This window comes from Arachis stenosperma, chromosome 4 (assembly GCF_014773155.1).
Source record: "Arachis stenosperma cultivar V10309 chromosome 4, arast.V10309.gnm1.PFL2, whole genome shotgun sequence".
Classification (NCBI taxonomy): Eukaryota; Viridiplantae; Streptophyta; class Magnoliopsida; order Fabales; family Fabaceae; genus Arachis; species Arachis stenosperma.
This window is the reverse complement of record NC_080380.1, coordinates 9,799,969-9,824,991: the sequence shown is the minus strand read 5'-3', so window position 1 is coordinate 9,824,991 and position 25,023 is coordinate 9,799,969. Positions and strand designations below refer to the sequence as shown.

The following is a 25,023-nucleotide window of genomic DNA, read 5'->3' as shown; positions in this document are numbered from 1 at the left end:
ATGCAGGAAAAATTGGAAGAGCTTGAGATAGCAGATAATGGGTCAGTCATATGCAGAGAGTAAGCATTTCTTTGGGTAAAGAAGAAATCAGTAATTGCTGATATATGATATAAGAAGAATGGTGAAATTGATTATGAGATCTACTGATTATTGTCTCAATTAGAAGTTCATGTGGTTCTTATTCTTATTCTTAAGAATAATTTGGTTTTGGACATTCTATAACAGATAATTATGGAGCAATGAAGATCATCAATAATGCAAAGAAAAAAATCTGTAAGAAAAAACTTTTTCAAGGTTTTGTGTTTGTGTTGTACAACTAATTTAAAATTATTGTGTAGCTGATCAGTTTTTCATCTTTTAAATTTGTTTTCATTTGGTCCAAATTTGTTCTCCTACAGATCGCGCATACCCTACCAGTTTCACTTAATAACATTGGAGGTGTATTCATGGGAGCATGTTCTGTATTAATGGGAAACTTTTGGGATGCTCATACTACTGAAACTATGTTGGAGTCTGGGTAGCAGATATATTGGTGGGATTGTCTATTGACAATCTGTTATTTTCAGCGGCAATTTAATTTTTTTAGTTTAAGCCATCATTGACTTACTTCTTGGTCTCATATATGTGTTAGGTGTAGGTAGCATTGTGTTAATTAGCAATTTTGGTTAGCTGAGCTAAATTATTCATTATACTATGTTTGGGTCTTGGTGATGACTAATGCGATACAGTTGGTTTAGGATGTTCTCTAGCTGTTGTTACAAAAAAAAAGGCCCTTTGGATTTTTGTGCTGAAAGAAGAGAAGAGAAGAAAAAATGCTTAGTACACAGATGGAGGCACTTGGTTTAGGCAGTGACTTGACCACTCCCTGATCGCTCGGTTGAGGTTACATGAATCTTCAGTAAGTATGGATGATTTTTGTGTGAACTACTTTTGTAAGAGCAATGCCTTGAGATAAAGACTAATTCTTTTTGTTTTTATGTGTTTGAATTAAGAAACAACAGGTTGAAAGCAATCTTTTCTTATAGGAATTGTCCATGATTCCTTTAAAAGAAGAGGTTAGTTTAGTAATTTTATCTCTGGTGTTTTCCAAGTTTGGTAGTTTTAATGGAATTATTGATGCTCTTAATGCTTCGTTGCAAAGGCTTATGATTTAGAATTTTCTAGATAGAAATGTATTTAGAATTGCATATCAATTCTCATATCAATTATGTTTATTAGACCAGACTATTCTTTTATTTGTATTTACTTGATAGAGAAATATTAATCTTTCTTAAAAAAGTTTCAGTATATATTTTACTCTATCATAGTTGTACCAATAAGATGTGGGCTGGGAGGATGATTTTCTTTTCTTTTATCTGAAACAGTATGTTGAGCTTTTTCATTGTGATCCTATGTTTCATGGATTACAGCATTAGCTTGCTCTTTTTTCTTCTTCCTTTTAGATGCTCAGCTAGGGATTCCATATATTAATATTTTGTTGAGCCTCTTAATTCTTATACATGCAATTTCATTGAACTTTGGTTTTCACAATGAATAATTGTTGGCTTCACACTAACTTCAGTATTGGCCTTGATGGTTAAAAAGGTGTTATCTGTTCCTGGATGTGGCAAATTTGATAACGATTTAAAAGCTTGCAACATCGATGTTAACAAACTCACGACATTGATGTTAGGCAAATACTCTTTGAAAAATTGAAACTCTTCAACAATGGATATGATTCTTGGCTAAAATATAGCTGATTATGGCCTGATTATTTTGTTGTGTTTTATTATCCTCCTTCCTACAGGTTCCAAGTGGAGCTGGCCCAAGTGCTCCAAACGTTGCACCAGGTCCAGCAATAGTTACAAGATCAACACTTGTTCTTATAGCACCACCAGGGCCAACGGTCCCTCAAGGCAGGCCAACTGCCCCAACTTCAAGCCGCCCATTTAATCCCCTAGGAAATGCTCCATCCATGGTTACTGGCACAGCTCGACCTAAATCATCAAAGTTCAGACCAAAGCAGAAGATTTTCAGACCACCTGCTCCACTTGGTCAACGGCCAACACCATCTAACACACAGCAGCAAGCACCAGTTCATGAAACCTCCCAAGGACCAACTCCATCTAGCACACAACCTGCTGCACAGGATCACGAGGCTCCACTACCAACTGGACCAAATGTGTCAGCATCTATGGACTCCAAGGAATGAAGCGTCATGCCATTATGTTATTTTGTGATAAATGTGTGCTGTTGTGACTCTTTATGGCAAATTTCAGATACAACTACCCTTTTTTTGGCTTAGCTGATTTTTTGGTTAGCCATCGGTGGTTAAGTAAAAACTTGTTAATGGTAGCATGCCATACATGTGCACACATTACTAGCAAACTGGTCGTCTTTTTTTTTTTTTTTTGTTCTCAGTTACAATGATCAATGTTTACGTTCATAGCTTTAATGTCAGTTCTTGAATGTTTGATTATCTGTAATTTTGCCAGCTTTCATTTCAATCATACATTGCAATAGACAGGCTAAAAACTGATATATTTCTAAAAAGGACATGTTCAATTTTTTCTGGTACCAAATAACCACATTTATCATTTTCAATAATCGATTAGCTCTTACAACTTAAAACAGCAACAATCAGGACAATTAAAATCACACATATACACCACCTTGTTGGTTTTTTTCAACTCTAAAGCTACTATCCTCTTCTCCAAAAAATTGATCCTATTTTTCATGTCTTCCTTCCATTGATGCTCTTCAACGTCACCAAATTTCTTCTCTCTCCGGTCCCTTGAATAACTCAACCCAAGCCTTGCAATGTGCTCATCCAACCATAAAAAGAACTTGCAATGGAGTTGTCTTACCTACACAAAATCAGTCCACAGAACTCACGAAAAAAACTAGTTTCGAGAAAACACCCTAGCACAAACAAAGTTTTACACAGTTGCTATACATACCTTATAAAACGGACATCTAAAAAATAATCTGTTTTCGACATGAACAGGATGGCGTGTTCTCCACAGAAGCACTTTGGTGAGACGCCATCTTAGTCATCTTTCTCCTTAGGACCCGAGCCTTCAGCAAATTGCTCTTCTCTTCCTCCACCTCCACTTCTTCTCGAGCTAGATGATACCCCATCGGATGCCATGCTCCCTTTCGTCATTCACCCACTTCACCCTTTCTGTGCATTCGAGGGATTAGGGTTCAAGAATTTGAAAGATTGGGGGTGGGGGAGAAACGGTGTTGTTTGGAGTGTGGGGACTAATACGTCCTCTTTTCAGAAGGTATAGCCCACGTGTCATCCTGTAACGGCCAGGTCAGCGCCACGAGAGCCACGTCAGCATTTTCTGACGGGGCAAACGGACTAAGTTTAACGAGGGGATAGATTTGTCCACATTTTAAAGGGATCAGGGATATGAATGTATTTTCCATTCTTCGAGGACAAAAATGTCCGCAGAAAAAAAGATTAGAGACCTATTTGTTCTTTTCTCTTTATAAATGTTACTTTAAAATTGTGCTAATTACAAAAGGACCAACTGAATTTATAAGTAATAAATTAATGATTTGGACCGTATTAGTTGAAGATCAATTATAATTTAAAAAAAAAACATTTTTTAACATTATATTTAAAAAATATTAAAATACCCTTTATGTAAAAATTTAAAATTATTAGAATATTTTTATAAGAATAATTAATTAAAAAATATTAGATAAATAAATTAATTTTATATCCAAATTTCACCAAATATTTTTTTTCTTTCTTCTTACTGTTTCTTCCTTCTTCTCCGTGTTTCTCCCTTCTTCTCCAACTGATTTTTATACACTAGCAATAAACTATTGAATCAATTTTGGTTGAACTTGATTACTAAAATGACTTGGTTAGGTATCATTTTTATAATCAAGTCCAACAAAATTGGTGCAACTCAACAAAAAAATACATGCATCAATCTCCACTTCTCTTTTTTAGTGCTTTCTATATCATACAAATTTTTATTAGAAAATACAAAAATTTATTGATATAATATATAAATTTTTTAAACATAGGACAAAAAAAATTTCATATAACACAAACTTATTAATATAGTATAAAAATTTTAACATATAACACAAATTTTGTATAAAACAATTTTTTTTACGAATATATTTAGTTAATTGTATGAGTCAATATTCTGATCGGTAAAGAATATAATTAAAAAGATATCATTTAGTCTCACTACATGCGAGATTTTTGGATAGAGAACAAGATTGAACAGATATCATTTTTCACGGTAATATGTATCATAAGGATAGTAACAATAATACCTGTTACGGTGGGTAACCGGAGATTGATGGATTGGATGGTGTTGGTTGGCCCAATTGCTTGAAAGAGGAAACCTTCGAGTGGGACTACACCTCGGGGGCCTCTGTCCGACTTGTTCGTATGAGGAGATGGGGGTGGTACCTGCAAAGACACTCCAATGCCTAAGTTAGCAAGGGTGTGAACAGGTCTAGAGAGTATTGGACTTAGAGATACCTGAGGGGTGTCAGTGTATTTATAGTGGTGAACCAATAAACACCGTTGGAGTAGTGCCATATTTTTAGGGTGTTAACCGTCCCATTATCTTAGGAAGGTTAGGATATGGCTCGTGGAAGTGGTTAGAGAGATTCTAGGGGCAGTTACTCATTTGAATGAGTGTTTATCCGCCAGCTAACCCTCGTGCCCGACTTCTTTAAAACAAGTCGTGGTGAGTACCGACTTCGTAGGATGAAGATTGGTACTGGTGAGGCCCAACCCTTTGGATTAGGTCTTTTGCTTGATCATGGGCCTTCATTATTGGGCCAGGGTATGAATAGTGCCCCTGCTCGAGCCCAATTTTTTCAAGATTTGGGTTCGAGTATTCTACTCAGGGTCGTAGCCGACTTGTAGGAGGACCGACGTGATGGTCTGAAACCGACGTGACTTTTCGTAGCCTTTTGGTTTTGACGGTTACGTCTAATCAAGCGTCGTGTCCGTTAGGGATGTGCGTAGGGATTGATGGTCTTGGTAACGGTGCATTCTTATTAATGACTGCCCCGCTTTTACCATTGTGCCCCTAACGTACTTATAAATACTTTCCCTCTCTCTCATTGTTTTGTTTCTGCAATTTTTCAAATCTCCTCTTCATTGGTTCGTGCTGCACTCTTGTGTTCCGAAGATTTTCGCTTCTTCCAACCTTCATTTTCAGATAAAGGTTAGCTTTTTCTTCTTCTGTAACATGCCTTATATTTGCATGCTTTTATTTTGTAGATAGATAGGTTGGTTTGTAGACTTTAGTTCCGTATTCCCTCCCTTTAGAGACCGTGTTTTTGATTTTCCTTTTCTTTTCCCTTGTAGGTTTTTTGTCACCCTTTTTAAGAAAAGAAATGGCTTCCGTAGATGTTCTTTCTCAGTGGATTGATGTCACGGTCCTAGGGGGAACCCTTGGTCGATACTGAGTTTATCACCCACCTTCGTACTCGCCACAGAATTTGTACTTCTGAGGAGGACGAGCCGAAGTATGAGTTGGTGGTCCCAGGTCCAGAATACCGGGTTTGTTTTGGGAGGGGCGACGAGGCGGCCCCTCATTTTTTCTTTATGTATGAATGTATGATCACTCATTTGGGTGTTTTTCTTCCTTTTTCGAATTTTGAGATGTCTGTTTTGCACCACTGTCGAGTTGCCCCTACCCAGCTTCACCCCAACTCTTGGGGTTTTTTGAAAATTTATCAATTTATTAGCCAGGCTTTGGAGTTCTCGACCTCTTTGAGGATTTTTTTTCTATCTTTTCCATATGACCAAACCCTTTAGTGGGCTAAACAATAAGCAACAGTGGGTGTCTTTCCGAGCCATACAAGGTTGGAGAGTTTTCACCCTTTTTGATGAATCTTTCCATAACTTCAAAAATTATTTTTTCAAAGTGCAAGCTATAGAGGGTCACCACCCCTTTTTTCTGGATGATAATTCTTCTTCCCGCTTTCCTTTATACTGGCTGGAGGCCTCCCCCTGCGAGAAATATGGTCTGGACGACCTGGATGAGGTAGAAGCAGTCATTGTGGGGTTCCTCCGAGAAGCGTGGGGGAGGGCCCCATATTTAGACACTAAAAAGTTTCTCCAGGGGTCTCCGACCTTTGTCCAGGCACAGCTAGGTAGCTCTCATTTGTTTGTTAGATTTCCGACTTGTCTGATCAACTTTTCTGACTTTGTCTTAATCTATTATCTATTGTTTTTTCAGAGATGGCGAAGACAAATGCTCAGGAGTCTTATCAGAGAGTCCAGGAGGCCAGAGCAAGGTTCCGCGCCAGGACTGGTGGCGCCAGGGCGGTTATCTCTCCTCCTCTCCTCCTCGGAATGTTGGGACTCCTTCCCAGCCCATTGTGATTTCTTCTTCGGTTTCCTCTCAGCCGCCCCCCCTCCGTCCGACCTTCTCCTGAGCCAGAGAAGAAGAAGCGCAAGACCTTAGAGTCTGGCTCTTCTGAGGTTAAGGCGGATGCTCTTGCATTCGTCCAAAAGAACATCTACCCCCATGTTCGCATAAGTATGGATGATGTTTCTGTTCGGAGCCACCTTACCACTCTGGTTGAGGAGAGTCTCAAGGCGGCGGGGGTTTGCGGCAAACTCTTAGATATTTTTGAGAAGGTTCCCCTCAGCTCTTTGGGAATGACCTCGAAGGTCGAAGAGCTGGAAGGGAGGCTTCTTATGTTTCAAGAGCATGAGAGGGAGTTGAAGGAGGAAGTCGCCAAGTTGAAGGAGGAGAGAGATAACCTCCGGGAAAAAGAGAGGAAGTTGCATGCCCGATACAACATGGAGATGGACTTGAGGAAAACAGCACAGGCCAGCTATCAAAGTTTATTTGAAGATCTTGTGTCTGTGAAGAATGATTTGCTGAATTCTCGGAAGGCCTATACCGAGTTGGAGGACTCTATTGCTGATGGGGCCGAGGAGGCTTGGAAGATTTTTAAGGAGCAAGTCGGAGTCATTGCTCCTGACTTGGATCTTTCTCCTTTGGATCCTGACAAAGTTGTTATTGATGGTGCCATTGTGGATCCTCCTGCCTCCGTGATCGTTTCTGAGTCAGAATTGAAGACTCGGGGACAGAGGATCATCGAGTCCCCTCCTCGCCCTAAGGACGCTCCGAGCTCTTCTATCGTTCCTCCGACTTCCTCTTCATCTCCTATGGATGCCTCTCTTCCCGGTCCTAGTGGCGCTCTTCCTGACTCTGGTGGTGGTGATCCGTCTACTCCTCTTCCAAAAAAGTAAATTTTATTGGCTATTTGGGGGCCCGGCCTGTGGGTCCCCTTTTTTTTAAACTCTTTATTTGTGTTGGCAGTGATGTGTTGAACGATTTTTTGGCCTTTTAAGGCCGTAAACAAAACACTTTATAATACCCTTTTTAATAAGGGTTTTAAATAACTACCCTTTTTTGGATAAGGGTTTAAGTTACCTTTATGCGTGCATGCTTTTCTGGTTTCGGAAGTTTCCTTAATCTCTTCTGAAAACTCTTGGCTTGTCTGTCTTTTTAAACCTTTTTGTTTTCTAGGATTTTTAGGACAACTTTTAAGCTTTTCTTGGGTTTTTTGATCTCTTTTGTTATTCCTAGTACTCAATTTTGATTTATTGAGTTTACATGACTTAGGCTACTTTCGTGATTCATTTTCGTTTTACTCGGTTTTCCATTTTGACTTATGAGTCGGAATGTTTCCGAGTTCCTCATGATCAACTTCTATAACCTCTTTACACCGACTTGTACCTCGTCGTTTTATCCTGACGACCCTCTAGGTCGGTTCATGGGATTTTCACGTTTTGTCGAGCTTAAGTCGGCGCGTTTCGTAGAAAGAGAAAACAAAAGAGGAATTTAAGAGATGTTTGCAAGATGAAAAAGATCTTTATTAATTAGGGAGATACTTTATTGCTACTAAGGATTTTTGACAGTCTATTTCCCTTAGCCCCTACTATGATGCCTCGTTAAAAACCCTCCTCCAGAAAAAACCCTCCTCAGTGGTTTTATTGGCGTATCCCCTAGTCCGTATAAGGTGTCGGGGTAGGCTTTTAATTCTTGCTCATCCAACCCTAGTTTGTTGAAAGCGGGCTTAAAAAGGATGTCCGTTGAGCTTCCTTGGTCTACTAGGGTTCTGTGGAGATGGGCATTTGCCAGGATCATAGTTATTACCACTGGATCATCGTGTCCAGGGATTATTCCTTGCCCATCTTCTTTTGTGAATGAAATGGTAGGGAGGTCGGATGACTCCTCTCCGACCTGGTAGACTCTTTTGAGATGTCTTTTGCGAGAGAATTTGGTGAGTCCCCCTCCCGCGAACCCCCCTGAGATCATATGGATATGTCTCTCCGGAGTCTGCGGTGGTGGGTCTCTTCTATCCATATCATCTCGCTTTCTCTTTTCATGACTGTCCGACCTTTCTATGAGATACCTGTCAAGCCGACCTTCTCTAGCCAGCTTTTCTATCACATTTTTAAGGTTGTAGCAGTCATTTGTGGAGTGACCATATATTTTATGGTACTCACAGTAGTCGCTACGGCTCCCCCCTTTTTTATTTTTAATGGGTCTAGGGGGCGGCAGCCTTTTAGTATTACAAATCTCTCTGTATACATCCACTATAGAAACTTTCAGAGGAGTATAAGAGTGGTATTTTCTTGGCTTCTCGAGACCGATTTCTTCCTTTTTCTTGGTTTTTCTCTCCCTCTCTTTTGTTGAGGGAGGGTGCCCAGGTTGCCAACTCAAGTCTCTCAGCTTAGCATTTTCCTCCATATTGATGTACTTTTCAGCTCTTTCCTGTACATCACTTAGAGAGACGGGGTGTCTTTTAGATATGGACTGTGAGAAGGGACCTTTTCTAAGTCCATTGACTAACCCCATTATGACTGCCTCTGTGGGCAGGTCTTGAATCTCTAAACATGCTTTGTTGAACCTTTCCATATAGGCTCGTAAGGATTCTCCGACCTCCTGTTTTATTCCCAGGAGGCTCGGTGCATGTTTCACTTTGTCTTTCTGGATAGAGAACCTCATTAAAAACTTCCTTGATAGGTCTTCAAAACTGGTGACCGACCTCGGGGAGAGGCTGTCGAACCACTTCATCGCTGCTTTCGATAGAGTGGTCGGGAAGACTTTGCATCGCGTAGCGTCGGAAGCATCAGCTAGGTACATCCGACTTTTGAAGTTGCTTAAGTGATGCTTCGGATCCGTCGTTCCATCGTAGAGGTCCATATCGGGGCTTTTGAAGTTCCTCGGAACTTTTGCCCTCATTATGTCCTCACTGAAAGGATCCTCCCCTTCTATGGGTGGTTCTTCTTGCTCGTCACGGGAGTTTCGGCCTTTGAGGGATGATTCTAACTTTAAGAGTTTTCTTTCTAACTCTTTTCGTCGTTCCATCTCCTCCTTTAGGTTCTTTTCGGTCTCCTTTTGTCGCTCCCGTTCTTGTTCTAACTGTTCCAGGCGACTGTGGACTAATCCCATGAGTTCAGTTGCATGGGATGGTCCCTCTTTCTCTGATTCGCGCCCTTCTGAAGAGTTTACCTTCGGATTTTTTACTCCGGAGGTACCTTCCCTGTGTTGATCATTAGTTCCCTGGTGGTGGGTCAAGTCTGCATCATTATTGCCTGTGTCCAGATTCTCTTGTTCAGAATCTGACTCCACATGACCCTCTTCGGGGGATCTGTCCGCCATCAGTGGTTGATCTCTCGGGTCCCCGGCAACGGCGCTAATGTTACAGTGGGTAACCGGAGATTGATGGATTGGATGGTGTTGGTTGGCCCAATTGCTTAAAAGAGGAAACCTTCGAGTGGGACTACACCTCGGGGGCCTCTGTCCGACTTGTTCGTATGAGGAGATGGGGGTGGTACCTGCAAAGACACTCTGATGCCTAAGTTAGCAAGGGTGTGAACAGGTCTAGAGAGTATTGGATTTAGAGATACCTGAGGGGTGTCAGTGTATTTATAGTGGTGAACCAATAACCACCGTTGGAGTAGTGCCATATTTTTAGGGTGTTAACCGTCCCATTATCTTAGGGAGGTTAGGATATGGCTCGTGGAAGTAGTTAGAGAGATTCTAGGGGCAGTTACTCATTTGAATAAGTGTTTATCCGCCAGCTAACCCTCATGCCCGACTTCTTTAGAACAAGTCGTGGTGAGTACCGACTTTGTATGATGAAGATTGATACTGGTAAGACCCAACCCTTTGGATTAAGTCTTTTGCTTGATCATGAGCCTTCATTATTGGGCCAGGTATGAACAATACCTAATGAAAATCTTGGCTCTCTGAATACTATTTAAACATATCTTCACTAATAGTAATAGCTAATAATTTTAACAAACTGAACGCTCGTATTATTTAATTATTTTTAACGGTCTCTGATATGACTTCCATATATTATTGAATAGTTGAACTTGAACCCCAATAGGGGTTCCTCCCCTTCATATATTTTCAGATAATTACAAGCTATAACGCATAAATATTAATAGAAAGGAAGAGTAACGTAGATAAAGTAAACAAAAAACTGATGCTGTATAGTGTATACCCAAAAAATAAAATAAAATAAAATGCAAAACTGATACTCGAAAGCAAACGTAACTGATACATGGATCCTATTTGAATGCTATAACCATAACCCTCAAGAAAATTCAGCTTCTGGAAGGTTTGTTCTTCGTCTTTGAGACAAGTTTGGTGATGAGTATTCTTGATCAACACCAGATGAGCCAACACTGGATACAGAAGAATTGGAGAGCGTGCTTGATGCTCTATCAGAATTTTGCATTTGATTTCTTGATACCGGAGCATTTGCATTTTGTGATTCTGACCCTCCAGGTGTCGAGTTCGCCTGAGCTTCTTCAGCGAGACGTTTAAGAATGTTCATAACTGTCGGCACAAACTTCGACGAAAGGGATAGAAGACCAGGAAGCTGCAAAGAAAACATGGTAACTGACATCATCTCACTAGCTCTCTCTTATGTTAGTTACTGCTTTTACAAATCATTTCCAACATTGCAAATTAAGACCAAAAAAAAAATTGGGGAACAAAGTTTGCGAGAAAATTCAAAACTCGCAAACACACCCTTCGAACAAAATATTAGAGAGAATAGAGAATCCCAATTCAGGAGGAGAGTTAAAAGAGGAAGTCCAATCATACCGCGCCATGCCGAAATTCGCCAGCTATGTCCATTTGTACCCAAAGGGCCTTCCCGATTAGATAGGCAACAAATATAATCATCAGGTAGAGAGGATTTCTGTTTCACGCGTAAAGTAAGAAAACTATTAAACAGAGGGAAATAGGTTCCAATCCATTCCACAATTATGAAGAGAATTGTCTCGGATAATCAGCTAATTAGATAAACTCTAATTATGATAACAACAAAGATACGAGCTCAGACTTAGGTGATGACTTACTTTAGGAGCAGCATAAATTCATTAAAACCAAGGATGACCATAGCCATTATTGCCCATGGAGGAGGTAGCCAATTGTTACTCCTCTTGTAGGCCTCCTGAACCCACAGCCAAAACAACCAAAAAAGGATTATAGATGTTACTCCAATAACTAATGCCAATTCAGCTTTATATAGGATTATTCAGTCCAGCAAAAGAAATTGTAGTCCAATATAATTTTGCACACTAAGTAAAAACCATCCCCTCTTTCTCAGTAACTAACACACAGCATGTACTTACCATGCAGACCCTAATTTTAGCCAAAACATTAACAATCAGGGAATACTTATAAGCAGACAATTCGATTAGAAGTTTAAAATTGCAGCAAAGGTTCAGTGAAGAATAGTTTTTTATGCTTTTACCTGAGCTGAAATAGCCTGGGTAACTGTATATTCAGTTTCTCCCTGGAACTGTCTCCACAAGGACTTGCACTGCACCGGAGTGATAAGTGTGTCTTTTGGGTGAACCTACATTTATAATAGATGCTCAGAAATAATAGCTTTCTCTACAACATTAACAGGAATACCACAAATATTCGCATATAGTAGTACCTCCTCCCACGTGCTTGAAGCCAGTGGATCTGTAGGCCCTTCGATTCTATTTTGGGAAGATATTGCACCAGCAGGTCTATCAATGAGAGATGACTGAAGTACATTTTCAATGCGATCTGGCTTCTCATCCTCCAAGCGTATAGCAGCCATATCTGATAGAAGCTTCAGCGACTGATACAAGGCAGTAGAAAAAACATTAAATGGTGCTAAATGAAGTGATTTCTAGCATACTTGCAAGTATAGGCAAGCTGAAAATTTATCATCAAATTGGCTATTAATTACCGCAGAGCGAGCATCCCTAGTAATAGCTCTGATATCTTCTTTCCCAGTCCACACTCTAGGGAGTGAATCAGCATCATGATTGAACACAGTAGAGAATCTGAAAAGTACAACAATACCAGTAAGGTTCCAGATAAATACTATACTACAGGCATCCTACAAAAACAAAAACAAATGGGGACAAAAGACAATAACAGGCCTTATCCTGCTAGGTTAGGATTCACTGCAAACGTAATGAGCAAGTTTTATTTTTAATAATTTATCCTAATTTCTTGTCCTGAAAAATTCTGGCATTGACAATAACATCCTCTTTCTTGAAAAATTCTGTCACTCCTATATCATTCAGGGACTTCACAAATACATAGCAAAGCATTATGACTAGTTTCAATCCTTACTACTATCCAATTCCCAAACTCCAAAAATCAATCAATTTAGAAAATAAATCTTGCAAATTGCAATACAGACACATGATTGGTACATAGATTAAAGAATTGACAAGATTTATATTTAGAATATTGTTACCTATCCTTCATGCGAATCAGAATCTTTCCCGACTCTTCTTTTGCTTTATTTTCCACTATTTGTTTTGCATAGTCCCTTAAGCTTTGTTGCATTCTTTCAACTGTTTCTTCGTCCAATTCAAAACCAGAAATACAAGCTGAAAGTTCTGATACGGCAGCTTCAGTCTCACGTTTAAGAAGCTTCCTTATTGAAACCCAAGTGTCTTTTCCACCAGCTTCAAATAATGACTCCACTGGCTCAATCAGGGCCTTAGCCAATTGTTTCTGCCCAAAAAAAGGTCTCCCTTTCAGTGTTTGACAGAGAGATATGAAACATCATCAAATGACTAATCTCTTATGAAGTGATGATACCATTACCTCAAATTTAGTTGTTATTTCTGATAACTTTGTGTCACGCACAGATGAAGCATGTGACTCAATATCGCGATGCAGTTTGTCTCTGACTTTTGATGCACTCCAACTAGCCTGTCTCACAGCAGCATCTGGAAAGTACAAACAAAATTACAAAAGCACCAAATAGAAGTGAGCACTTCACCAGCAATATGAAAGTTTTACATGATTACCAAGAAAAAAAAGAGATTTCAAGTAAATCCATGAGAGAATATGTATCTTTAATGTGAGAAAATACGAGCATAAGATGCTAATGTAACTCATTTGAGAAAATAGGAACATAAAAAAGTATCTATCATTAATGATTCATATACGTCCTTGACACAATGACAAGGAAACTGATACCATCCAAATCTTTAAAGAACTTGATATAAATCAAACAAATGTTACTGCTTATTGCTTTTTTCTCCATTTAAAGTACTTGAATTCTCCATATGTGTGGAGTGATGTATTATTAACTATAACGGTGGGAAACATAGCATTTGAGATTTGGCAATAAATTCTAGAACATGCAAATAAAGTTACAGGTGACAATGTATATGCAAAGAAGGCATTCTATCAGACTATTTACCAGCAGATCCTTTTTCAAACTCTAGCATAATAGACACGGTCCACATGCGAACAGATGAAGCAAATCCTTCTCCGTTGTTCAGTGATTGCTCTAGCTTAGCCTTAAAATCATCTACAGCTTTAGAACGTAGGTGCCCCAGCAATGTTGTATAAGCAGGGTATACAAACTGAAAAGTTGAGAGAAAAAAAAAAAGATCATATAAATTTTGTGTATCACACACAATATGAACACTCTGTCCACCTTCATAAGCCCTTAACAATTTTTCAGCACAGTCCATCGTTTTCACTAATTTTCTGATCAATAACCAAGTGCACTTGTGTATATTAAAGAATGTTGCTGCATTGTTACTTTTACATGATTGAACTCATTTGCTTAGCTTAAGATTTTAGAATACCGGGTTACAGAATCATTTAGACAACCCATATTGCCAGTATTGAAGTTTAGTCTAAATGAATAGAAAAAAAATCAATAAAGCAATTAAAAGGTAGCAGACAGTCTTACATCCAATGCCTTGGATTCTAATTGCTTTCGTTTTGCATTTCTCACAGATTCATCAAAGAATATTGCCTCCTCATCATATCTGTTGAAATCAGATGTTATCCACATATTAAAAAGAAAGACTGGAACTGTATAAGGTGATTAAATTACCCAAAACAATGATGTCAAATGTAATACAACATCAACTAAATATTTAAGCTTCAATGACAAGCTGAATCCTTCTCTACCCAAGTGGAATGAATCTCCCCCCCCCCCCCCCCCACAATTTTTTATTCCATTGGAAGTGCTACTATTCGAAAGATTCAAACCTATTAAGCTTTTGAAAAGATTGGAAAGACCATAATCCACTTTTTTTATTTTATTCTCTTTTCACATCATTACGCCATACAAACTCTGAATAAGGTAAAAGACTATAGCAAAGCAGTGTTACCCCTCTGAGTGATCCAGTAACGAAATGTATCTCAATTTAATTCAAAAAATTATTAAATTTCAATGGTTGTGATTAGCATGTAACATTAGAATCGGTAGGAAAAGCTCTTAATTTAAACAGCAAGTAGCTACTAATCACAAGAATATACTTGAATACTAAACTCCCGGATCTGAAACTTACTGTGAAAGATAGGCATCAATAATGGAGCTCAGCTTTTCCCCAAAACCTCGTACTGGACCTGATTGAACAGCTTCCTCCAATTCCAACCAACCCTGGGCCAAATCATTCACGTTATGACTACTTATTATAAAAGCAACTGATTTAACTTGCAATAGAAGGATATGGATAAGCACCTCATCAGAGCGTAAGCAGCTAAGCTTTTCATCAGCAATCTCTTCACAACGCACAGTTGCAACCATTACCTATTTATGGAAAAGAAGCCAAATCAATAAGAAGATCAAACCAATGTCACATCCCAAACATAAGCTAATAACAAACCTTATGAGCCGGAAGATCAAGGTCCTTGTTCTCTCGGATGACTTTCCATATTTGCTGTGCACTAATAGAAAAGGCAGAAGCAGGCACAACACCACGTCGGTCACCAGCAAGACCTCCAGGAGCTATAGAATGGAAGAAACGCTGCCGTAGTTGTGCGACCTGTATGAGTAAGTGTAACACTGTGATCCACGTTGGCCCGCAGAGAAGAAGAAAAACCAAAAATAAAACAGAAAATGTTCAATGCAGAAATGTTTAAACATCATTTATTTGCATAGATATTTATAGGCAAAAATAGTCAAAACCCAGTCTAATGGCAATAAATACTGAACTACTAAAGTACTCCAAAATGACAAACAAACAAGCATGCATAAAATCCTACAGAACTCCTATTTCAGGAAAGGGTACCTCCTCTTTGAACTTTTCTTCCTTGTCTTCATAGCTTGACAAAGCGGTAACCTCCACCTTTATTTGAAGAATCATTAATCAATAATTAGATATATACTTGAATCATTAAAGAGAAGACAGACAGACAGATAGATCCTCTTACATTGAAAAATTCACTGAGAGGAGTATGTTTATGAGCTTGGGGTTTTGGAACTGCATCCCAAATCTGTCAAATTCATACCGCGTTAATAATTTCAGATGATGGAAAGAAGAGACAACAAAGGAAAATCCTCGGAAAATAAAAGGAAATAACACCTTTTGAATATCTTCTCTTAGAATAGGCTCCAAATTTTCAAGTGGGGTCTGCATTTACAGCCAAAAGAATGCTAAAATATTAAGTAGAATTATAAACATACGCAATGGTATATTCCCAAGAAAAGACAAAAGTGTTACCCTTGTTTTATCACGTATAACAAAAAGCAATGTTGTCTTGCGGGGACTGAATAGACGCATCATGACCTACGGTTAAAAGAAAGGCCATTATATGAAAATTCATACTCAAATCAACAAGAAGGAAAATCATGGCTGGAAACTACCTGAAAAACTGTTTTTAAAAGTGGTTTATTGGCTGCTTGCTCCCGACCAATATCATGACACCACCTGTGAATAAAATAAAACCTTCAATAAATGTTGACGGGACTGAAAGTTGTTTGATATATCTACTACAAGGTTTCATAACCCATGACATTTAAGTTCTTTTTACGACATTTAAGTTCTTTTTACACTAATTTGACCCAAAGGAAGGTAAGAAAGGATTTGGATGGGCTGCTAAGAACATGTCAGTTCTTGATTGATTATTCTAATTTTTTACCACTGGTTTTTTTTTTCCAGTTAATGGAACCACAAAAGGGGTCCAGTTCGCGATTTAATTAGCCAGGCCGTCCAGCTTTAAGGATACTGGTATAGCACCAAGATAGACCAAGCAATTTGCAATTCTACCTAGGTATTTATTGAGCAATGTAATTTTCGAAGTCTTCATGAAATTACTGAGTGTAAGTCTGTTTTCCCAACACTCTGATCCGTTTGCCCAATTAAATAAAGCAATGATCTATACTAATAACTTACATATTAATCAGAACAATATCTGATATTGCCAAAGCAAAAAGAGCACTCTGTTTCTCAAAAGCAGTATCATCCTGGAAGTTAATTTAAAAAAGAAAAACAAAACAAAACAAATATGAATTAAGATATTATATGTATCAGATGCACATCAATAAAAATGCAGGAAAGATGTCCTCGGTTCAAACCCGGGTTGAGACATCCTCATTTACATTTAAAAACAAAAAAGCAGGAAAGTGAAAGAGATTTGTTAGTAGAGGAAAAGCTAGGGCTCGGAATTTGTGATCATATGCAATTATGCATGGACAAGTGCCAGTTGCATAACAATGCACAGGAAATGGAGAAACAAAAAATATGAACTGACATACCTCGCCCCTCTCCCTTCCATCAGTACCCTCTAAATCCATAGCAATTGTGCAAGGTTCAATCCCCACACACTTTGCTATCCAAATGCCCTTAGTTGTTTGAGATCTGCAAGAATACAGTATTCAATCATTCTTTTAAAATAACTAAGACACAATAGACTGCATTATAGATGATGATAAATGACATCCAGTTTCCATCCTTTCTTTATACTCCCCAGCCCCCAACGCACCCCTATTTTCCTTGTAATGTTCCTTTTACTGTCCACAATACCAAGTCAATAATTTCAGAACCCAACCTTCCTTTGAAAGCATCCATCTCCCTGAAGCTTGTGTGGAAAAGATGGTTCATTAAGGTGCTCTTCCCTGCTCAGATAATTAAGTAAAAGCATAAGATTATATCACAGAAGTCTATTTGGGCATGTGTGTGTGTGTGTTGTTGTGTCTGTATGTGTGTGTGAGAGAGATAAAGAGGGAGTACAGCTAAGAAAATGCACCTAACTTAACACTGGAAAATGAAATATGGAAGATGAGATCACCAGTTAACAATGAAAAAATAATAAGAGTTTTTAAGTTGCCTTTGCTGCATTCAAAGAACACAGAACTTACATTATTTTTTCTCCTCATCTGTATACGAGTATATCTAACGAAGTTATTTTTAGATTAAGAGCGAAACTTAATGTCTGACTATAATGTTACAACTTTCCTGTGGGGCAATCTTTCGGAGGTTATTTGGGAGAATTAGGCATGTCCTCTCCTCGAGTGCAGTTTATCATGGTTCACTCTGAAACAAGATTATAGTTTTGGGTCGACCTGAATATTATGCAGTGATATTGGTTGATTCAAATTTATGGTAAAATTGATAAGGCTTATGACTAATGTTCTTTTGTCGGTTTCTCTTTGGTCATCTGCTCACTGCCAGCAAAAGTTAAAGGAAGTAGGGACCCTTAAGGGGATTCATTGTGAGTTTTTATTTTTAGTCCTTCAAATCCTTCCCTTCCATTCTTTTCTCTCTAAAATTATAACTTGCAAGCACACATTCATTGCTGAAGAACAGTTGTCAACATGATTTGACTACTTTTCAATATTTTTCAAATAAGTCAACATAGATTTGACAAAGTATATGACTTTATTTGGATTCCCTTAAAGTAAGTAAGTGCCCGTTTAGGAAGTAGCAGAAGCTACATTTTTTTTTCCACCGTCATTCTCACACAATGTTCCATCTGCTGGAAATACGGACCCTCCATCACCATTTTCACGTAATGATTCATCTGCTGGATGTATTGATCCTCCACCACCATTTTCAGACAATGTTCCATTTGAACAACCTATTGCATATATTCCTTCTAGGTATTTTTTTTATCATTTTATCACTCTATTTTTATTATTAAATTTGTATTTAACTGTGGTATGAAATTTCAATTTTTTTTTATTTTTTTCACATGTGATTTTATTTTTAGATAGCTTGCTATTATTTTCATAGTTAATTATAGCAAGTTCTTGACCTCAATAAAGGAGAAGGGAGTTCTAATAGGAATAAAATAAACAGCAACAAAATATACATGAACACACATTTTATATTTATTTTTTATTTTCACCTATCATATCATACACAATATTAGTGATTAGGTTATGTAAAATCAACATTCAATATTGAAAAATATTTGCTATCATCGTTATTTTAATATTCATTCTCTAGTGTAAAAAAAAATTCTATTTTTTGAGTTATTTATCCAAACGCTACAACTTTAAAATAAGTATTTTAATAACAAAAAATTCAAACACAAAATAAATTATAAGCTGCTATTAATAGAAGTTCTTATGCTTTAAACTCTTTTTCCAAAAGAACTTAATTAAGTTATGTCAAACTGCGCCTAAGACAAATATGAGCAGTTCATTACAGAGAAAGGCAACTGAACTCATCAATCCAAGCTCACAAGTGATTGAACCCATTGATCTGAGTTCACCAATTTCCAAAACCCACCACAGAGAAGATCATTTGAAAGAACTTCAATAAGCTAAACCCGTATCACTAGACCTAAAACACACGGTAGCTCAGAAAACTCAATCAAGCAAACCAGCCATTGATCCAACCTCGATAATATCAAAGTCCCACAAAACACAAAGAGGATCACTTGGAAGGAACTTCAATTCAATGAACCAAACCCAAAAACCACTAGACCTAAACAAAAACAGAGAACTTCACAGAACTCAATCAAACAAATCAATCAGTAATAACCCAAGCTAATTAATTTCCCAGAACCGAACACAAAAACACTTCAATACAAGTTCAAAGGAACTTTCCCAAGCTAAATCCACATAAAGAAAAGATCTTGGAGAATCAAAATTTCCAAAGAAGCAGTAACCAATTGAAAGAATGAATCACACGATAACGAAATCGAAGAAACATACCGCTACTCTGAGGACCCATGATTGCAACAACGGCATAGGAAAGTCCGCAAGCTGCAAGCTTGACGTTCCTGATGAAGTGATCGAGGCCGGAGACGTTGAAGCCGCCGTCACCGTCGATGAGCTGGGTGGAGCAGCAAGCATCAGTGGCGGCGTCCATGGGATGAGAAGTGAAGGTCGGAGAGAGGATAAAAACAAAATACTCTGATCTGAGAGATGGTTTTGAGATTCTGTGTGTCTTCCCAGAGAGAAAGAGAAAGAGCAAGAAACACGAAGGAGTGTTGTTTGGGGTTTGATTTGAATGAAGAGAGAAGAGAAGAGAGAAACAAGTGGGTCCAACATTCTTCTTCGCCTCTCTTGTTTGTATCGCACGTGCCACTCACTGACGTCCAAATCCCCATACCCAATCAAACCACCTACTCTTTTTTAATTCTCCTTTTCCTTTTACCTTTTTTACTTCCTTATTTTACCATTTACCTTATTGTTCTTGACTAATATAGCAAAAATTATAATAAATCATCTTTTTAGTTAATCAATATTAACCAATTTTAATATTTAAATTTATTATATAGAATTTATGGCGAAAGCTAGTGCACTCCAGATAAAATAGGGAGTGCAGCACTCCTTAAAAGTTAACCTACTATCAAAAGTTATCAAGTGAATTTAATTTATTTATTATTGTTATTTTTTTTTGTCATGGGGTGAACAAACAAACCAGCACTAACAAAAAAATTAACTCCTCTGTTATTCTATTATTATCATCGATGTGATGTCTTCAAATATTTTCATTGTTTTGTTTGCTGGCAGGTGCTTCCACTATCGTTTTAGCTAGCTATAGATTTTGACGCTCTTGAACCCACCATATTCCACCTCTACCATAAATGACCATCAAAGTCCGAAAAATTGCTGCCATAGAAAAGGAAGACGCATGCCTGTCGCCACTGCTGGTTAGCTAACTCCAAACGCAAAACGGATTCTGTAGAAGAACCCCGGTTTCCATGAAGGCGCATGATTCTCAGATGATGACGCAGTCAAAGCACAAAATACATGGCAGTTACAACAAGTCCATTATCTTTTATTTCAAATTAACCTCAACGTGTACATAATAAAATGAAAAATTAAAATACAATTATATTTAAACAATTATTTGTATTATTTTTTTATTAATTTATTCAAAAAATAATTAAATTCTGAAGCTAATTGGTATAAAATATTACAGATATAAAACTAAGAAAAATTTTTATTTGTATAAAAATGAGCCTAATAAATAATTATTCTATTTAATATATAATTAAGAGTATTTCTTTTTTTGCCAACGAATTATAGTTCAAATGACATAATCTCTTTATATTCACCTAAAAATTGGTAAAAAAAAATACTTCTTTCCTTTATTAACTTTTTTAAACATTAATTATTTATTTTACATGCAATATAAAAATAAATGAATATAATATTTATTGAGTAGAAACAATTACACAAAAAATTTTGTTGTCATAGTATTTAAACCAAAGAAAAGAAAATGTTATTTAAGAAAAAATAATAATATATTTTTAATAATATTCTTAATACAAAATGATAAATTTTAAATATTTTTTTAAATAATATATATTAACTAAAATAATATAATTATCCCAAATAATATATTATAAATATAGTAAAATAACATATTTCAATAAAAAATTGTGAATAAAAAATTATATAAATATTTTTTTACATGAATTTTTTTTCCGCACAAAATAAAATTATTATATGTTTGTTTGCTTTTTATCTTGTATAAATATTTTTTTAATTAAATTTATATAGTACTAAATCTTTTATCATTATATTCATATTTAATGTTTTAATTTTGTTTCACACAAGATAAAATTATATATATATATATATAATACAAAATTTTTTATCATTATATTTATATTTAATATTATAATTTTATTTCACATAAAACAAAATTTATTTAAATTTTAATATTATATATATATATAACACAAATTTTTTTTATCATTGTGTTTATATTTAATATTATATTTTATTTCACACAAAACAAAATTTATTTAAAATTTAATATTATATACATAATATATATTTAATATTATTTTTTTTAAGATTCTAATATATCTTTTTTTTGGATTTAGTACATGAATTTTTAACTTATTTTTATGTATTATTTATTTTAATTATAAAGTCCAATAACTTTTTTTGTACAGACATATTGTTTTTAATATTTATATACTAATTTTTTATTTTGAACTTCATCCCAAAATCTGAGACTTGCCAAAAAAATCTAAAATTTGTAAAAAAATAATTAACCTGATTAACAGGTTATCTTTTTAAATCCAGACCATTCAAATAAAATATAATAAATGAAGAGTTTAGATTTAACGAATTCACAAGGTGTGCAGCACTCCATACTTAGCAAGGAGCGTTTAAGGATGAGCCAGAATTTATAATTAAAATATATAATTTAAAATTTAATACAATTAAAATAATTTAAAAACATTAACCGACATTGATTGGAAAAATTAGTTGTCTATTATTATTCTATACTCTCATTATTCTCAATTTAATTGCATTTATTTAAATTTAAAACTAAACATCTATAGTTTCGAATAATTGGATAAAAAATGCTAGATGGGTAGTAGAATTTATTTTTTTTGGTCTGTAGTTAATCATTAACATTTAAAAGTATAAGTTAAAAGTATATTATTAAATTATTATATTAAATAAATTAAATTGATGACTAAAAATAATAAATAAATAAATAAATTTTCCGTTGAGCATTTCTCTAATTGGATTTGGATATGAGACGTGCATGTTCCGGAAAAGATTTGCATCTTTGCGTGGCTTTGCAACCAACAAGTTTTGTAAAATAAGTCGTAATTTTATCCAACACTAGCTTAAAATGACTCATGTTTACGTTGCCTAAAAACAGCTGAAACTGTTTTGTATTGTCCGAGAGATTATACATCTGCTCATATAGTATGGCATCATTTGATGAGTTCGGGACAATAGCTCCTCTTTTAACTTTAACCAATGTTCCATTAACTGAAACTTAGTTTAAGGCAAGGATCTTGAATGGTAGACACTCTCTTCCTAGTTAGCATTTGGAGTATATGTTGGATTATGATACGAATATAGCAAACGAGGAGTACATAAACAAAAGTTGAAAGGAAAGATTGTAACAAATTATGGACAAGTGGCAGTTGGTTCACCTATTTCGGGCAGCAGGAAGAGCACCAGAGAGAAAACAAATAACAAGTGGTTGGAGGATTATAATCATTAGTAAATTGTGGTATGAATTCTCCTTTTCCTATAGCTATTTTCTTTTCCCATATTCTATCCATTTTCTAATTCTTCTCAATTTTTCAATACACCATTTATTCTTGTCTCAGGTTACTGGTTGTTGGCTGCTTCCTAAGACTAGAGATTTTTGCACTGTCTTCTTCTTTCTGATAGTCATATTCTTCAATTCCTTTATACTCATATCTCTATATTGTGAATTGCTTACTGATACATCCTTAATATATTAATACCACTCTATTCGCTAAACTTCCCAAATGCCTTTTTGGATCCCCAGAAGTCGATTATTTGGGACATACAATCAGGGGCAGTGGGGTTCACATGGAAACGGCTAAGGTTCAGGCAATTCTGGAATGGCCTCAACACGCAAGCGTAAAGCAACTTCAGGGGTTTTTAGGCCTTACTGGATATTATCGACGATTTATTAAAGGGTATGCCTCATTAGCAGCTCCTCTCATTGATTTACTTAAGAAAGACTCGTTTAATTGGTTGGAGCAAGCTACTCAAGCCTTTCGACAGCTGTAGCATGCTATATGCACCAAACCAGTCTTGGCATTGCCCAATTTTAATATTCCTTTTGAAGTGGAGACAGACGCTTCAGGTACGGGTGTTGGGGCTGTTTTGATTCAACAAAAACATCCCATTGCTTATTTTTCCAAGAAACTACCTCCTACTTTACAAAAGCAATCCACTTACATCAGAGAGTTTTACGCCATCACTAAAGCCTTAGCTAAGTTTCGCCATTACTTGCTAGGCAAAAGATTTATTTTGCGCACTGATCACTAAAGCTTGAAAGCGCTCTCAGAACAAGATTTTCATATACCAGAGCAACATAAATGGCTTCATAAATTGCTCGGGTTTGATTTTGAAATCCATTATAAGGCTGGGACTGAAAATGTTATAGCGGATGCACTCTCTCGCAGCTTCTTTGGGGCTTGGTCTGCGCCAAGAGTAGAGTGGCTAGACTAACTTCGTGCAAAATTAGTGGCGGATGAGGATCTCCGAGTATTATTGGCAAAGTGTAACTCCAATTCGGTTGAGGATTTGAATTACTCTTGTCAAAATGGCCTCTTGTTGTGGAAGAACCGATTAGTGGTACCTTCCAAAAGCACTTTAATTAGGCAAATCCTCCATGAATACCACAATAGTGTGATTGGTGGTCATGCGGGAATTGCTCAGACTGTGGAACGCATTTGTTCCATTTTCTATTTGCCTCATATGCAAAAGGATATCAGGCAGTATGTCTTATCTTACTGCATTTGTCAACAAGTAAAGGTAGAGAACAAGGCACCAGCTGGTTTGCTCAAGCCATTACCTATCCCTTCACAGGTATGGGAAGATATTGCAACGAATTTCATTGTGTCTCTGCCAGTTTCATCCGGCTATTCAGTTATCATGGTGGTTGTCGACCGTTTGACTAAGTACGCTCATTTCCTTCCCTTGAAACAAGATTTTAATAGCAGGACAGTTGCAGAAACTTTTATCAACAATGTGGTTAAGTTGCATGGTTTCCCAAAATCTATTGTATTGGATAGGAATCGGGTATTTATCAGCAAATTTTGGCAGCACCTCTTTCGCATCCAAGGTACTAAATTAGCATTGAGCTCAGCTTATAATCCCTAAACTAATGGCCAGAGTGAAGTTTGTAATCGAACCCTGGAGATGTATTTATGTTGTTTTTGTTTGGAGAATCCTAAGCACTGGCTGGAGTTTTTGCCGTGGGCTGAGTTTTGGTATAACTCCTCGTGGCACAGCAATATCAAGATGACTCCCTTCAAAGCTCTTTATGGTAGGGACCCTCCTACTTTGGCTTGTTATGAACTCTCTAGTACTGATAATTCTTCCTTGCAAGAGTGGCTTTAGGACCGTGATCACTTACTCGATCAGCTGAAGTTTAATTTTGAATGCTCCCAATAGTATATGAAACATGTTACTGAAAAACATCGTCGACAAATTGAATTTCAGGAGGGCGATTTGGTGCTTGTGAAGTTACAGCCGTATCGCCAGCATTCCGTGGCACTACGTAAACATCAAAAGCTGGGGTTGCGTTATTTTGGTCCTTTTTCGATCAGCAATAAACTCAGTGACGTGGCCTATAGGGTGGAGTTACCTACGGAAGTGCGTATCCATAATGTCTTCCATGTTTTAACTCTCAAACGATTTCGGGGAGAGGGTACTTCCCAGTACTTCCCTCTCTCATTGACTACTACTAATGTGGGGCCAGTGTTAGAGCCTTTCAGGATACTTTCTACATGTTCTATTATGAGGGGTGATAGACTAGTGCCACAATGTCAGGTGCAATAG

The 25,023-nt window shown here is 36.9% G+C and overlaps 1 protein-coding gene across 1 annotated transcript; it reads right to left on the bottom strand.

Moving 5' to 3' along the window:
- Positions 1-10,292: 10,292 nt before the first annotated feature.
- Positions 10,293-19,723, bottom strand: LOC130974184 (protein ROOT HAIR DEFECTIVE 3 homolog 2-like). Its single transcript, XM_057898956.1, has 22 exons — positions 19,426-19,723; positions 17,313-17,379; positions 17,020-17,122; positions 16,658-16,728; positions 16,129-16,192; positions 15,986-16,051; positions 15,848-15,895; positions 15,696-15,758; positions 15,554-15,610; positions 15,149-15,307; positions 15,004-15,072; positions 14,831-14,922; positions 14,224-14,302; positions 13,723-13,888; positions 13,119-13,243; positions 12,763-13,025; positions 12,244-12,340; positions 11,962-12,132; positions 11,773-11,877; positions 11,375-11,469; positions 11,118-11,214; positions 10,293-10,890 (listed from the first exon to the last, which is right to left on the bottom strand). The coding sequence occupies exons 1-22, from the start codon at positions 19,580-19,582 to the stop codon at positions 10,603-10,605; spliced, it is 2,502 nt and encodes an 833-aa protein (XP_057754939.1). The 5' UTR covers positions 19,583-19,723; the 3' UTR covers positions 10,293-10,602.
- Positions 19,724-25,023: the final 5,300 nt, after the last annotated feature.